Below are 13,604 nucleotides of genomic sequence, written 5' to 3'. Positions count from 1 at the left end.
TTGCACACTACCATCGTTTCCAGCCGCGGGGTACGGTGGTGTTGGTGGCCCAAGTGCCTGCAGGTACCGCTGCGATTGTTGCGTTTTTGTTTTGAGTACGATTCCGCCCGGGTTGCATACCGCCACCCGCCGGGGAACGGCTGTTTGTGGTGTGACGTCATCACGGCAACTCGGTGACGACGCGTACACCCGATCGGCGATTGAATCGGTCGTCGACGATATAAAGCAACCGTACGATGTCAGTACCATCCACAGTCCATCGTTCGTACAGCTAGCGTGTGCACGTGTCTTTCATCGTTCCGGAGTACCCTGGGGGGGGTTCCTTTCAAACAGTGGCACTAAAGTGATAAAGTGATCCGTTCGATATCTTTACCACCGTTCCTTACCTTATCAGCTTGATCGCGTGTGTGTGTGTGTGTGCGTGCAGAAGGCAGCTTATCAGTGCATTCGTTCTAAACTATCGATCGACACTGAAACCGACAAGATCAAACGTGAGTTATTGCAGCGCACGGAGTGCGAACACCGCTGAAGATAAAGAACTGATCGCAGAACGCGATCCAGCGCGCCTTTGTTCTGATAGAAAAGATGGCGTTGTTTGTGGACGAATGCGTCACTAAGATTACCGATTTTCTTGTCGGAAAGCTTATCAGACGAAGCTGGACTCGCACCCGGAAATAATCCGATCGCAAATCACGTTGTCCGCTTTAGTTATGCGGGGAATTTATCGTTGCTTTCGCTATCACGCCGCAAAGATCGCAATCCACAACACAAACGGCAAGTGAAGTGAGATTGAACTGTTTGCGCTTGCACTTTGATGCACCGGATGCACCCGTTGAATACGTTGGCGAACCGTGTAACGTCACTCTTTCTGGCAAATTTCTGGCACCAACGGCACCGGTTCAACCGAACGCTGCCAAAAACGCAAATTTGTGGTTCGTGAGATGTGACCAGGTAGCGACACGGGGGATTGATTATTGCGTGGGGGTTTTTCTATTGCCCGTCGCACCGGATGTGCATCATGTAATGGCGACAGTGGAGGAACACGCCGAAGATCCCCAGACCGGGGGATGGTTTGTGTTTGTCTGATTTTTTTTAATAGACACATCAAACTAAATATATAAAGTGTTCGATCGAGTGAGAGAGTATGGGAAAGGGGAGAGCTGTGGCCTGTGTTTGTTGATGACATGATCTGCTAAAAGCGACGCGCCGAGATGATGAATGGGACGATAGGTAAAATAGAGCAGGGATGTTAATTAGGATGAGAACGATGAGATAATCTTTCGAATAGTTTAACGTACTACGGAGCGTATGATCTACCAGTTCCCGAACTCTCGATCATTTCCGATCACGCACCTTTTAGCGCTAAATTTAATCCACTCCGTGCTCAAAGAAAAAGCACCTTTAGCAAATTCGAAACCCTCTTCCGACTATTGTGCGAGTGTTCCATTAGGATCAATCAACCCCACAAATACACCGCACGTTTTGTTTAATGCTTTATGTATCAAGCGGATTCGTTTAGTCGTGCAAATGCGGCACATAATGGCCGTACGACCAGGACAGGCCCGTTGATTGGTGGGCAGCAATGTTGTTTGCGCCAATGGCACCCATTTCGCGCTGGATGATTTTTTTTCTTCTGCATAATACCACTCAACGATACTTATCCAATTGACGTGCCCTTTAAACACCCGAAAACGAGTGTGGCCCCCCCCCCCCCCAATGTCGTATGCAAGTGGGGTTGGATACTGGTGGAGGCGCTTGGTACTTGATCCAACCGGTCCAGTGAAGATGAGTCCTGGGGTTGGAATGCTGAAGGGAGAAGATTTTATTTGTGGGTGGGTGTTGCTATATGTTGCGCTTCGGTGAAAGTAAATGTGCAAATTGAATTCTTCACTCGAGCAATATGCTCCCTGCTCCCAACAATTGCCCTAACCAATGTGTTATTCGTAATGTAATATTTTTTTGCTCTTAAGTTTAGTTATAAGTACAACAGGAAGTATATAATGAAAAGACGACAAACCGATCGTTTTGAAGGTCAGGTTCAAGGAACATCGAACAGGTTAGAAACGATCGCAGCCAGCCAATGGTATCAATTTTGCGAGTAATTGTGCATTTACGTGCACAATGCGCACCGGCATGCAGATAAATGCATTCGTTTATAGTGAGTCACAAACTACCCCCCCCCCCCCCCCCCCCCTCCCACACATACACAGAGTTGTGAGCAATTACATAGAGAGTTTAAAAGCAACACCCGTTCGCATCGGGGCTAGATCGCTGACACCGTTGACAGATGCGCGTCGATGCAATCAGCCTTCGACCGCGACCGAGGCCAACTGATGTGCATCAGCTGGTGGCCGAGTTAATTTTCTCCTCCCTCTTACCACCTCCCTCCCTCCCCCCGTATCGTTTCCACATGCCAGTCGATTGATGAATTGACAGTACGGTGCATGATAAACCCAGTGCACTTGTGGCCATACGCAAGCCTATGAAATTGTGCAAACGTGGTGTTGGTTTGCGCGAGCGATGAAAAATGGTAACGGTTTGTGTTATGAAAAATACGCTCCGGAATGTGTGTAGGGGTTGGAAAAATGGAAAACAGGGATTAGAATAAATTACCATACAGGCAGAACGGGTCGATCAATCGTACGTCGTTTTTGTATGGTAGCAGCAGTAAAGCAAAGGCAGGGAGTGAAGAGAGCGATTTAAAGTGGTATTACCATCTTATTGGAACATTCAGTACGGTCATTTTTGAAGAAAGGGGCTTAAAGGACTTTTAGAATTGACTAAACCGACGATGAGCCGAACGGCAACAAAATTACACCAATTGGCCGTGAATAATAATAATCGCGATAACTCTCCTAGTATCGTCAAAGTCTACTCTCCGTGTTACGATTTTTATATATAACAATGTTGAAATCTGGCTGAGTACACCCGGGATAAGGTGACCTTTCACGGTTTGGAGAAGGAAATGTCTTCAAACGTTTGTGAATTGTATCTCAGATTAAGCTTCCTCGTTAGTTGTAAGCAATACGGCCTGGCCGTTCTTATTGTATAAACAATGTTGAAATCTAATAGAATTCAATAAAATAGAAAAGAAATTTAATGCACTGCACTCAGCAATGCACAATGCAATGCAGCAATGGTTTCGTAAATATTGCGCAAATAGCTACCGAATCGCCATGTAAAAACGCCTATGGTTCCATGTTCAAACGCGATTTAACTCTAAAAAAAAGGTCTTGCAGTTCGACAATCATGATTGCTCAAACAAAAAATAATTTGAATCGATTGACCTGAAGTTTCTTGAAGAACCTTAAAAAACTTGAGGAACTACACCGTTTCCATGTTGGAAGTTCTCTAATTGGTATAATTTGTTTTATAATTCACTTCTTAATGACATTTTTTCGAACTTCTGAGTGTAAAACGCGTAAATTCTCATGATATATTTGAAGAAGAATAAGAAGATGAAGATGATTTTATTGAATATTATCTTTTATATCTTCTTTCTTGGCTCAACAACCCCTCACGAAGTCTCTCACGAAGTCACGAAGCCTGCCATTTCCAACTTGTTTGACTTTATTTATCCGTAGCTGGATAATCAGTCCTGCGTACAGGGGATTGATCTGGATGGGATTTTGGACCGGTCCTGTAGTGTGAAGACCGGCGCCGCTACCAATACACTATTGGGCCGTCCCATTTTTTACACCCAACTCTTCCAAATATATAGCATATTTACCTCGATTCGACACTGATTCGATCGTTCGATCGATCTGATAGAATCGCGCATACATAGTGCCAGTTTTAAACCGGGTTAACGGATCATCTTTCAAACTCATCTATTCAGCCATCTGTTTGTTAAATAATATTTACCAATTACGATTGTTGGCACTACAGTGCCGCACGCTGTTACGATTGGTAGGGCTAACCTTTCATTGCTACCGTCCACAACTACTACGCAATACAGTTGCTCAATACATCCCTACAAAAGGTTTCAGTTTGAGGCAAGCCGTTTCGCCAGTTGCAGTATACGATCTTCAGACTCACGGTCTCAACTAATCATACTAATCGAATCACTAGCACCTGTGCGCCCGGCGTTCCGTCTATTCTAATGGATATGCTTTGCCACCACCACCAAACGGCGTGATGTTAATTAGCAAAGCGCCCATGGCTGGATGGATTTTTGCCAACGGCCAGCACCGATCCTGGACGGGTGACGGACTTTTGACACCTAGCCGTTGAAGGGTCCGCTCGACCGAAGCGATCGTACCGATAAAAGATAGAGCAATCGGAACCACCGGGCCAGTCAGTCAGACTGTGTGTAGCACTGTGTTTACTAGCAGCCAGCCCGGACAGGGGAGTGTTTTTGGACAGAACCAATTCCTAACACTAATTCGTTGTCGATTGAGTTGTTTAGTTCCCACTTGCTCCCAAAACAAAGATCAAGATGGTTGGGTGAGTGTCGTGTGTGGAAGTGACCTTGTTGAAGCTACAATTGGCGACATTTTTGCCTTCACCCCTACCACCTACAAAGAGTTCTCCATATGATCATTGTTTCCGTGGTTAGGTTAATCATCCGCGTTGCGTTCAAAAATAGAATCCGTTGCATCTGCTTGGCGTACTTGACGAGTAGAGTTCACATAAAGAGATTTCGTTTCGATCGCCACGGCCACGAGGTCGTTGCAGTCCGGGTTTAAAGCGGAAAACTCAATGATGAGTCGCGAATCGCTTTGTTTCCTCTATCCCCGACAGAATGACGCATACGCTGGAACTGTCGCCGAATGCGCACATCAACAAGTCGCTGCTCGACAAGTACATGTCCTTGCCGATGCCGGACGGTAAGATACAGGCGACGTACATCTGGATCGATGGTACGGACGAGAACGTCCGCTGCAAGGACCGCACGCTCGAGTTCATTCCCCAGTCACCGAGTGGTAAGCTTTTCCGATCCGATCCCTCCCATCCGGGTCTCGCTCGGCCTCGAACTAACGAGCATGTTTGCTGTTTTGTTTTCTTCGCAGAGCTGCCAATCTGGAATTATGATGGTAGCTCCACCTACCAGGCGGAAGGTTCCAATTCGGACGTCTATCTGCACCCGGTGGCCATCTACCGTGACCCGTTCCGACGCGGCAACAACATTCTGGTGCTGTGCGAAACGTACTACTACGACGGCACACCGACCGAATCGAACAAGCGCAAATCGTGCCTGGAGGTGTGCCAGAAGACGGCCGACGAAAAGCCGTGGTTCGGTATCGAGCAGGAGTACACGCTGCTGGACGTTGACGGCCGTCCGCTCGGTTGGCCGAAGAACGGTTTCCCGGGACCGCAGGGACCGTACTACTGTGGAGTCGGTGCGGACAAGGTGTACGCGCGTGACATCGTCGACGCACACTACCGGGCCTGTCTGTACGCGGGCGTAAAGATTTGTGGCACCAACGCGGAAGTCATGCCGGCCCAGTGGGAATATCAGGTTGGACCGTGCGAAGGCATCCAGATTGGGGATGATCTGTGGATGTCCCGGTTTCTGCTGCACCGCGTGTCGGAAGAGTTTGGAGTACGTACCGATGGGTGGGGTGTTATTTAAAATTTGGAACAGATACTCAAAGATTTCATTCCCTTCGACCAGATCGTTGCCACGCTGGACCCGAAACCGATGCAGGGCGATTGGAACGGAGCGGGAGCACACACGAACGTATCCACGAAGACGATGCGCGAACCGGGCGGTTTGGCTGAGATCGAGAGCGCGATCGCCAAGCTGTCGAAGCACCACGAACGGCACATCCGTGCCTACGATCCGCACGGTGGAAAGGACAACGAACGCCGTCTGACGGGAAAGCACGAAACTAGCTCGATCCACGATTTTAATGCCGGTAAGTACCACGAATTGCCCGTGCGAAGGTCCGGTTCGCCTGTGAGATGGGACGCTCAACGTATACTTTCCCGCAGGTGTCGCAAATCGTGGCTGCTCGATTCGTATTCCGCGTGGTGTTTCCGACCAAGGGTTCGGTTACTTCGAGGATCGTCGCCCCAGCTCCAACTGCGATCCGTACAGTGTCTCCGAGGCCATTCTGCGCACAATATGCCTGAACGAGTAAGATGATATTCACTGTAATCGGTATTCGTGTCGTCGGACATTCCATGTTTTGGAGAGTTGTATTTCCATTCTGAACAAAAAAAAAAAAGGGGGAAAAACATCAGTTGTAATAATGCATTCAGTATCTGCAGATCCATTTGTTTGATCGGATCGCGTATTTGTTTTACTGTTTTTTTTTTTATCTACCGCTCTGTTTAGTATTAGTTACTATAGTTACGCAAGGACATGTAACTTGCAAATCCCACTACTATCCGTTTCTCTTACCTCAGCGTGCTATGAAGCGTGTTTACAATCTGAAGGAACATACGATATAGGTTGTTTGTGCAATCTCGAAAAGCGAAATAAAAAGATGTAAAATCATTAAAAAAAAAAAGTTAATGAACACGTGCTTGAATTTGTTCTCAGCGGTAGTGTAACATCCGTTACGCAGGTATTTGCAGGAGATAACAACAACTATCAGCGAGGAAAACTAGTTACTCATCGGTAACGATTAACTCAGCGTGGGGCTTTTACACCGACACGACACGCATATCTGATCCGTAAATCACTTGTCTTGTTTACCGATAATTACCCACGCTGCAACGGTCGACAATAGGCTTGGTGGTGCAATTATAACCGTTGCAAATGTGTTGTGTTGTTACATCGCAGCAATAGACGTCCGGCAACGACGAGCAGCAGAAAGAAACCCGAGGTAGTAAAAATAACCAGCAGAAACTCACTAGGTTGCGCTTGAACTTGAACGACACGGTGAGTGACAGCCGTCGCGTAATGAATCGCAGTTACATACCTACACACATGCAAACACAAGCGTCGATACGGCGGGTGCATGCAGGGTTTAAACTTCAGATATTGTTTGCAACATGCGTACATTACTATTTACGCAGCGTGCATATCAATTAGTGGCGATAAATAAACTATTTGTCCGGACATGTGGAAAGATTTATAGCGTTCACCTATATTGTTTGAATAGTTCAATGAAGCAGTTTGCATGCTAATGTTTTATTCTATGCTCGAAATCAACATTCATTAACAACTGTGTGTAACATATTGCTGCAGTTGTACGTTTCGATCGTTCCTTTATGTTTATCTGCATTTTATACACTAATTCGATCGCTTGCAAGAGGTGCTAAGTTGCTGTTTGCTTAATATCGCCAATTAAGATAGAGCCTCTAAACGAGGGAGAGCAATTACAGCACTAATAAAAACCGGAATATCATTTCAACGGCATTCACAATCATCGGGCCGAATAGAAAATGGTTAAAATTAGCTTTTGAAAGCCTTTTGGTTTTGTTTCTCGTTTCATTCTGTGATCGTTATCGAACATGCCAGCAAGCGTTTGACAAAGATGGTCCAGCTCGCAGCTAGATTATAACACGCTTGTCGTGTTTCTTTCATTATTATCGATACATTCACCATCATCCAGCAGACAAAAACGATAGAAAATCCATCCTTGAGTTTGGTTAGTTTCGTAAACGTTTTTGTTTTGTTTTTATTTGTTCTGCAAACGTTAGCAACATCGACTGTTACAGATTTAATCACTAGTTAAGTTGTAAACAATGAAACACACGTTAAAGGCACATCTTCGTCCGAGAAACCCAGTGGGTATAAATATAATTAGTTGTCCTCTGGAAAGAAATGAAAAATGAAAGCTTTCCGAGACACCAATACCGAATGACTGATTTCGCATACTTACATGTTAATACTCTACATGCGTTTGCAATTACATACAATAAAAACGGAAGGCACATTGGTTAGCTGTCTAAAAGTGAGGGGGTTGATTGCTGCTCTCGGTGCGTGGTTAGAACCACGATGCTCAAGGGTTGTTGCGATACTTCGTGAACAGGGTGTACAGCACTCGCAGGGTGGACTTTAAATCCATGTTCACAATATCCTCGGGTCGTGCTTTCGGTCTCAGTCCCTGATCCATCATCAGCTCGAACGCGAACGCCACATTGTGCGTCATCTGATCGGCATCCTTGGGCGTTAGATGGAAATCATGCAGCGGTACAAAGAATCCTCCCAACAGCCCCATTAACAGGCACAAAAATACACCATCCTTGAAGTCGGTGCTCAAATCGGCTGCTTCGAAGTTTAGTTTGTGCAGATGTTTGTTTACGAACGAAATCAACGATCGTTGCACCACCTTCAGCTTGTCCGGGGCGTGATCGAACAGCGTATCGAATGCGTCCGGTTCGCAGCGCATACCGACATCGTCGTACGATTGGGTGATTTGCTCCTGGAACCGTTGGCTGGTGAGCTTTCCGTTCAGCTTCTGTACCATTACCACCGTTACGAAAACATTGTCCGGCAGACGGATTGGTGCGCGGTAGTGGCGTACCAGTGCGACTAGCAAATGCAAAATCGAAACAATGTTTTTTGTGTGTATACTTTCCACTGTCCACTTCGGAGTGTTATGGTGATAGCCAAGAGTCTAAAAGCATACAATTTGTAAGCATATCAATAAATCACATTACAATATCGGTTCGGTTAAAGCCTTACATGGTTTACAGCGTTCAGCACTACTGACAACTTCTGGCGTTGACCTTCGGCGGACTGTGTTACTTCCGGTACGTTTAGTTTGTTGTTGGACAGCTTTTCCCACAGCTTCTGCAGTACCTGGCCGTCGTACAAATCTTCCTCGATGTTGGTGACGATAATACGTTCCTCCACCAGCTCGTCGTTGATCCAATCGATCAGCACCTGGAGCAGTTCCTTCACCTTTGGCATTTGCAACGAAGCAGGCTGAATAATCGAGCGAGATTCATTGTCCTCCAAATTGTAATCCTCCGGGGGAATGATCGGTGCATTGGGACTTCCGGGCGAGTCGATCGCAATCTTGCCTTCCTCTTGGATTTCTTGCACTGCCGGGACCGAAATAGAAAACCCATACAAAAATGTAATGTTTACTCCGTACATTGAGAGTTGTTTACGTCATTGTTTGGGCGTATGACGATCAACCCACACGCCCATATGATCGAGGTGGAAGATTGACTTTATTCACAACTGTGCTACTAATCACAAATACAGGTCACAATCTTTATAAACCAATTCGAGTAAATGATCGGACTTCAATCGTAAGTCTACAAATAATGAATCACAACACTTTTCATCCCGTTGGGTCAACGGGAATAGCTACCATAAATGGAAATGTACACTTTTGTTGCCACAGCAATTCAGCAATCGTTTCGGTCGTGCCATCTTTTGCTTACCTTCCTTTATGCGTTTCTTCCTTCCCAGAGTTCCAATTTTGTCCCAGATGCTCTCCTCCTTATCAGTTCTCCCGGACGTAGGAGTTCTGGGAGATTTCGGACGATTTAAGGTGGACATTCCGGAATTTATGTTGCACTTTCGCTAGGATTGTTGTTTTTTTCTCTTGCTTGCAACAATGCATTGACAGCTGTTTGACAGTAGCCAAAGTCGCTCCAAAAGCAGGGGCTTTAAATTTATGAAAGTAATCATTTATTCAGCTGAACAATACCTAGAAGTGCATAAAGTTGCAATGCTAAAAGATGTTGTTATTTCTCGCACTTGAATCGTAATAATCCTCGTTATCAAAGTATTTTTGATGCAACAATTTCAAACCAGAATCTACGGCGTTTCCGAAGGGAGCCCGTGCGACAGTTCCAGCCAAAACAGTCAGCAACGTCAAACAAATAAATGTCATCGGTTTTGTTGGGTGCAACTGGTGCAACTTTTCGTGACAAATTTTTCATAATTTTCCGCCGATTGTTCAATTATTGTACGGATAAAAATGGCTCATAATTAATCAACAAGTCCTTCGACGCCTGACTGCGCCGAACCAGCAGTGGACACATAGATAATTTACATTTAAAAGCAACACGGAGCAACTTAAAGCTGCGAAGAGTTTCCGCGCCGAATGACGTGGAGAAAACAGCAGGTCCAAACACACCAGCGCTTTTCCAAACGATTACGACAAAGAATTTAGCTCGGGTTGAGAATAGGTGAATAACAGCAGTAAAATGTTCGAAATTACCGACACACAGAGTAAGTATGCGTAAATCAGAATGCCGACGAATGAATCATTAATGCGAATCTCTTGTCGCTTTTGGCTGCTTTAGAAATCGGAGTTGGTTTAGCTGGCTTCGGAATAACGTTTCTGTTCCTGGGCACTCTTTTACTGTTCGATAAAGGACTGCTGGCAATAGGAAATGTAAGTAAACGATACCACCAACACATGGCTTGAAAATCGTATTTATGTACGCATCATTACCCTTCCCTTACTCTCAGATACTCTTCGTATGCGGGTTAGCTTGCGTGATTGGACTAGAACGAACTTTTCGCTTTTTCTTCCAAAAGCACAAAATGAAGGCATCGATCGCATTCTTCGGGGGTATTGCAATCGTACTGCTCGGCTATCCATTGATCGGTATGCTGATCGAGATGTACGGCTTCATACTGCTGTTTAGTGGATTCTTCCCGGTGGCCATAAACTTCTTGCGTCGGGTACCAGTGCTAGGCAACATCCTCAATATGCCCGGCATTAGCAGGACCGTCGATTGGTTGGCTGGCGAATCGGACCGAACAACGGTATGATAAGATTAAGTTGCATTTCCCGTCAGTGATCGGTGATCGTCGTCGTTTCCTGGTGGCGGTTTGTTAAATGTCGACGCAGTGTGGATCATTCCACCGATCGTTATCGATTAACGGTCCAAAGGAGAAAATTGCACACATGCAAAGCTAGAAAAGTGACCAACTGGAAGTGGAATACGTTGTCGTTGATCGAAGTATTTGTGCTCGTTTTATGTTAAGTTTAATTGAACCACGTACGGTCTAGGGATTCCTTTATTCCCGTTTAGTTCGAATTATTTTAAAGAAAAGTTTTACAAACGTGCAACCAAAAACCGCGATCACAACTGAAACCGTTGAGTAAGCCAAAACAACCCTTGTGGTTGGTGCTGCGTAAAAAAGACAATGATTTTTCAAATCATCTCCTATTCTAGAGATTGCTCGTTTTGTGATTTTTTTTCCGTCTGTTCTTTGGTCGTTTCGTTTCGATACAACCAACGGATTCGAAAAGCAGATAGACAAAGCAGCACAGCTCTGTGGGTTAAATAGGAAAACAAAGCGAATGCCGGGTTCAACCATAATGTATCATGATTGTACTACTTTTCCTCTCAGCAATATGTACATAAGATAATAAATTTTGTATTAATTAGCCCATTTTTGTGGAAAACTATGATTTAATTGCACTAGTGCTTGTGCTAGCTGATGCTTCGCACGATGAGTCACGAATATTACCAATACGTCGCATGTATAAACGGGGAAAACAGGGCCTATAGAATGATTTAAATAGGTTAATCGAACTTCTATTAACAGTTGAATCATCGTTTCGAAACGTACCTTCGTAGAATATCTCGAACTAACAAACAACCTCAAAACCAAAGTGCCATGCAGAATGTTGTGCTTATAGATGTGAAAATATTTCTTTCCAGGAAAATGCTTACACCAACTGAGAAAAATTGTACGACCCAACCATACTAAGCCAGGAAAAACGATGCGAACGAAGCGAATGGGTGTGTCTGTCCGATTGGTCCTTGGTGGTTTGATTTGAAATCTTAACCAATAAATGATTCCTTATAGTCGCACCGAATGCTTTCCCGTTCGATGGGATGCGATTCCGGTAGACAGTCCAAGTCACATGGCGTTGAGTACTTTTAAAATGAATTTTTGTTTGTTTTATTACTATTTTTCGTCAATATTTTACTTCCTGTCGCTGGCATACTTGCTTCAAATGTCTTTCTCTTTAACGTCTAATGCGGAGCTTTTTAAACTCCCTCTATCTACACGCGAAGGATCACGATTAAAAACATCATGATCGCGATCGGTCGGTCGGTCGACTCTCGTCGGATGTGCGGGTCCTGCTCTGTCCGTTTTACCGTCTCTGGTCGAGTACTGTTCAGAGCATCGAATGAAACACAGACACCAACACACACACACGTACGTTTGTGGGTGGATTGCGAACACAATTAAATACATTAACATAGGATCTCTATGGCACTAGGGCTCGATAAAACACTTTACTTGTCGGTTGGATGGAAGACGCATAAACACCGGTCCGTTACAGCCGGTGACAGCTTACAGTGTGAGCGCAATGTATATCGAGCTTTTTTACAAAAAGGGCTTGTCCGAACACCAAGTTCCGAGTCGTTTGGCGTTTTTTTTTTGTTTTGGTAACTGTTGTGTTCGTTTTTTTTTCTTCGATGGAATTAGGACACTGTGCGGTGTGCAGATTGGTATGGAATGGAATGGGATTACAGCGGGGTAGGAATTAGGAACGAGGGACGGGATCTTGTGGGTTAAAGGGGAGGGGTAGGCGTATAGGAAGGGTGGAAGGTTTTACAGGAGCTTCTTGATTTCATCGTACAACACCAGCACGAATGCACCGCCAGTACCACGCAGCACGTTCGAGAAGGCACCCTTGAAGAAGGCACCGCTACCTTCCTGCTTGGCGATCGTTGCCCAACAGTGGAGCGTGCTCTTGTAGACGATCTCGGACTTGGCGCGACCCGACTGCATCATCATGCGACGACGGACGGTATCGAAGGGATAGGACACGATACCGGCAACGGTGGTCACGACCTGAGCGATGGCCCAGCTGACGTAGAATGGTGTAGTTTTCGGGTTCGGCAGCATACCACGGGCAGTGTCGTAGAAGCCGAAGTAGGCAGCACGGTAGATGATGATACCTGTGAACGGGAAGGTAAGAGATGTGTCGGTTTTACGCTAACCAGCCCAACGATCCACCCATTCCAGTTGCTCCAACTCACCCTGGACGGATACACCGAAACCTCGGTACAGACCGACCAGACCGTCAGTCTTGAAGATCTTTCCCAGACAATCGCCCAGACCCTTGAACTCACGCGCCTCCGAACCCTTGCCAACATCGGCAGCCAAACTGTGGGAAGAAATGGGTGCAAGTTTTTTCGGTTAGATATGTACTGCTTTTTTCGGTTGATCGCCACGCAGCAGACGGCCATTTACCGGGTACGGGCGAAATCGAGCGGGTAGACGAAGCACAGCGAGGTGGCGCCGGCCATACCGCCGGAGGCGAGGTTACCGACGAAGTAGCGCATGAACTGGGTGTTCTTGTCGACACCGCCCAGGAACACCTGCTTGTACTTGTCCTTGAAGGCGAAGTTGAGGGCCTGCGTCGGGAAGTAACGGATGACGTTGGCCAGATTACCGCGCCAGAAGGCACTGAAGCCCTGTTCGCGCGGGATGCGCACGAAGCAATCGACCATGCCCTTGTAGCGGTCGGCCTCGGCGATCTGCTTGGAGATGTGCTGAACCTGTAGCAGCAGCTTGACGCGCTCGATCGGGGCGACGGCCGTCTTGGAGATTGCGGCCGAGATGCCACCGGCGGCAAAATCCTTGAGGAACGCAACTGGATCCGAAAGTCCCGGCATGGTTGGTGTTTACTGCAAGGCATCGGAAAAAGGTAGGTTAGTATTGGCGTGGCCCAGGTTGGACGAATTCGGTCTGCTTTTCTTGTGTTTTA

At 46.1% G+C, this 13,604-nt stretch overlaps 4 protein-coding genes across 4 annotated transcripts; 2 read left to right on the top strand and 2 right to left on the bottom strand.

The window, feature by feature from the left end:
* The first annotated feature begins 4,438 nt into the window (after window positions 1-4,438).
* On the top strand, window positions 4,439-6,086 carry LOC128708179 (glutamine synthetase 2 cytoplasmic). The gene is made up of 5 exons (XM_053803140.1): window positions 4,439-4,446; window positions 4,744-4,925; window positions 5,013-5,545; window positions 5,618-5,861; window positions 5,938-6,086. Exons 1-5 carry the CDS (start codon window positions 4,439-4,441, stop codon window positions 6,084-6,086), a joined length of 1,116 nt encoding a protein of 371 aa, XP_053659115.1.
* Window positions 6,087-7,898: 1,812 nt separating this feature from the next.
* LOC128707102 (beta-parvin) lies at window positions 7,899-9,412 on the bottom strand. Its single transcript, XM_053802049.1, has 3 exons — window positions 9,295-9,412; window positions 8,585-8,946; window positions 7,899-8,516 (listed from the first exon to the last, which is right to left on the bottom strand). Exons 1-3 carry the CDS (start codon window positions 9,410-9,412, stop codon window positions 7,899-7,901), a joined length of 1,098 nt encoding a protein of 365 aa, XP_053658024.1.
* Window positions 9,413-10,065: 653 nt separating this feature from the next.
* On the top strand, window positions 10,066-10,639 carry LOC128719947 (vesicle transport protein GOT1B). The gene is made up of 3 exons (XM_053813590.1): window positions 10,066-10,090; window positions 10,165-10,256; window positions 10,334-10,639. Exons 1-3 carry the CDS (start codon window positions 10,066-10,068, stop codon window positions 10,637-10,639), a joined length of 423 nt encoding a protein of 140 aa, XP_053669565.1.
* A 1,803-nt stretch (window positions 10,640-12,442) lies between these two features.
* LOC128706831 (ADP,ATP carrier protein 2) lies at window positions 12,443-13,512 on the bottom strand. Its single transcript, XM_053801772.1, has 3 exons — window positions 13,088-13,512; window positions 12,874-13,001; window positions 12,443-12,792 (listed from the first exon to the last, which is right to left on the bottom strand). Exons 1-3 carry the CDS (start codon window positions 13,510-13,512, stop codon window positions 12,443-12,445), a joined length of 903 nt encoding a protein of 300 aa, XP_053657747.1.
* Window positions 13,513-13,604: the final 92 nt, after the last annotated feature.

This window comes from Anopheles marshallii, chromosome 2, assembly GCF_943734725.1.
Source record: "Anopheles marshallii chromosome 2, idAnoMarsDA_429_01, whole genome shotgun sequence".
NCBI classification, from domain to species: domain Eukaryota; kingdom Metazoa; phylum Arthropoda; class Insecta; order Diptera; family Culicidae; genus Anopheles; species Anopheles marshallii.
This window is presented reverse-complemented; position numbering and strand designations above follow the sequence as displayed.

Coding starts and splice junctions, on each gene's coding strand:
- LOC128708179 (XM_053803140.1), top strand. Junction 4,926..5,012: donor CATTCCCCAGTCACCGAGTG/GTAAGCTTTTCC, acceptor TTTTCTTCGCAG/AGCTGCCAATCTGGAATTAT. Junction 5,546..5,617: donor GCGTGTCGGAAGAGTTTGGA/GTACGTACCGAT, acceptor CCCTTCGACCAG/ATCGTTGCCACGCTGGACCC.
- LOC128707102 (XM_053802049.1), bottom strand. CDS start 9,412: ATGTCCACCTTAAATCGTCCGAAATCTCCCAGAACTCCTACGTCCGGG. Junction 8,947..9,294: donor GAAGAAACGCATAAAGGAAG/GTAAGCAAAAGA, acceptor CGGTCCCGGCAG/TGCAAGAAATCCAAGAGGAA. Junction 8,517..8,584: donor TGCTGAACGCTGTAAACCAT/GTAAGGCTTTAA, acceptor GTATGCTTTTAG/ACTCTTGGCTATCACCATAA.
- LOC128719947 (XM_053813590.1), top strand. CDS start 10,066: ATGTTCGAAATTACCGACACACAGA. Junction 10,091..10,164: donor CGAAATTACCGACACACAGA/GTAAGTATGCGT, acceptor TGGCTGCTTTAG/AAATCGGAGTTGGTTTAGCT. Junction 10,257..10,333: donor GACTGCTGGCAATAGGAAAT/GTAAGTAAACGA, acceptor CCTTACTCTCAG/ATACTCTTCGTATGCGGGTT.
- LOC128706831 (XM_053801772.1), bottom strand. CDS start 13,512: ATGCCGGGACTTTCGGATCCAGTTGCGTTCCTCAAGGATTTTGCCGCC. Junction 13,002..13,087: donor CTCGATTTCGCCCGTACCCG/GTAAATGGCCGT, acceptor TTCTTCCCACAG/TTTGGCTGCCGATGTTGGCA. Junction 12,793..12,873: donor TTTCGGTGTATCCGTCCAGG/GTGAGTTGGAGC, acceptor TCCCGTTCACAG/GTATCATCATCTACCGTGCT.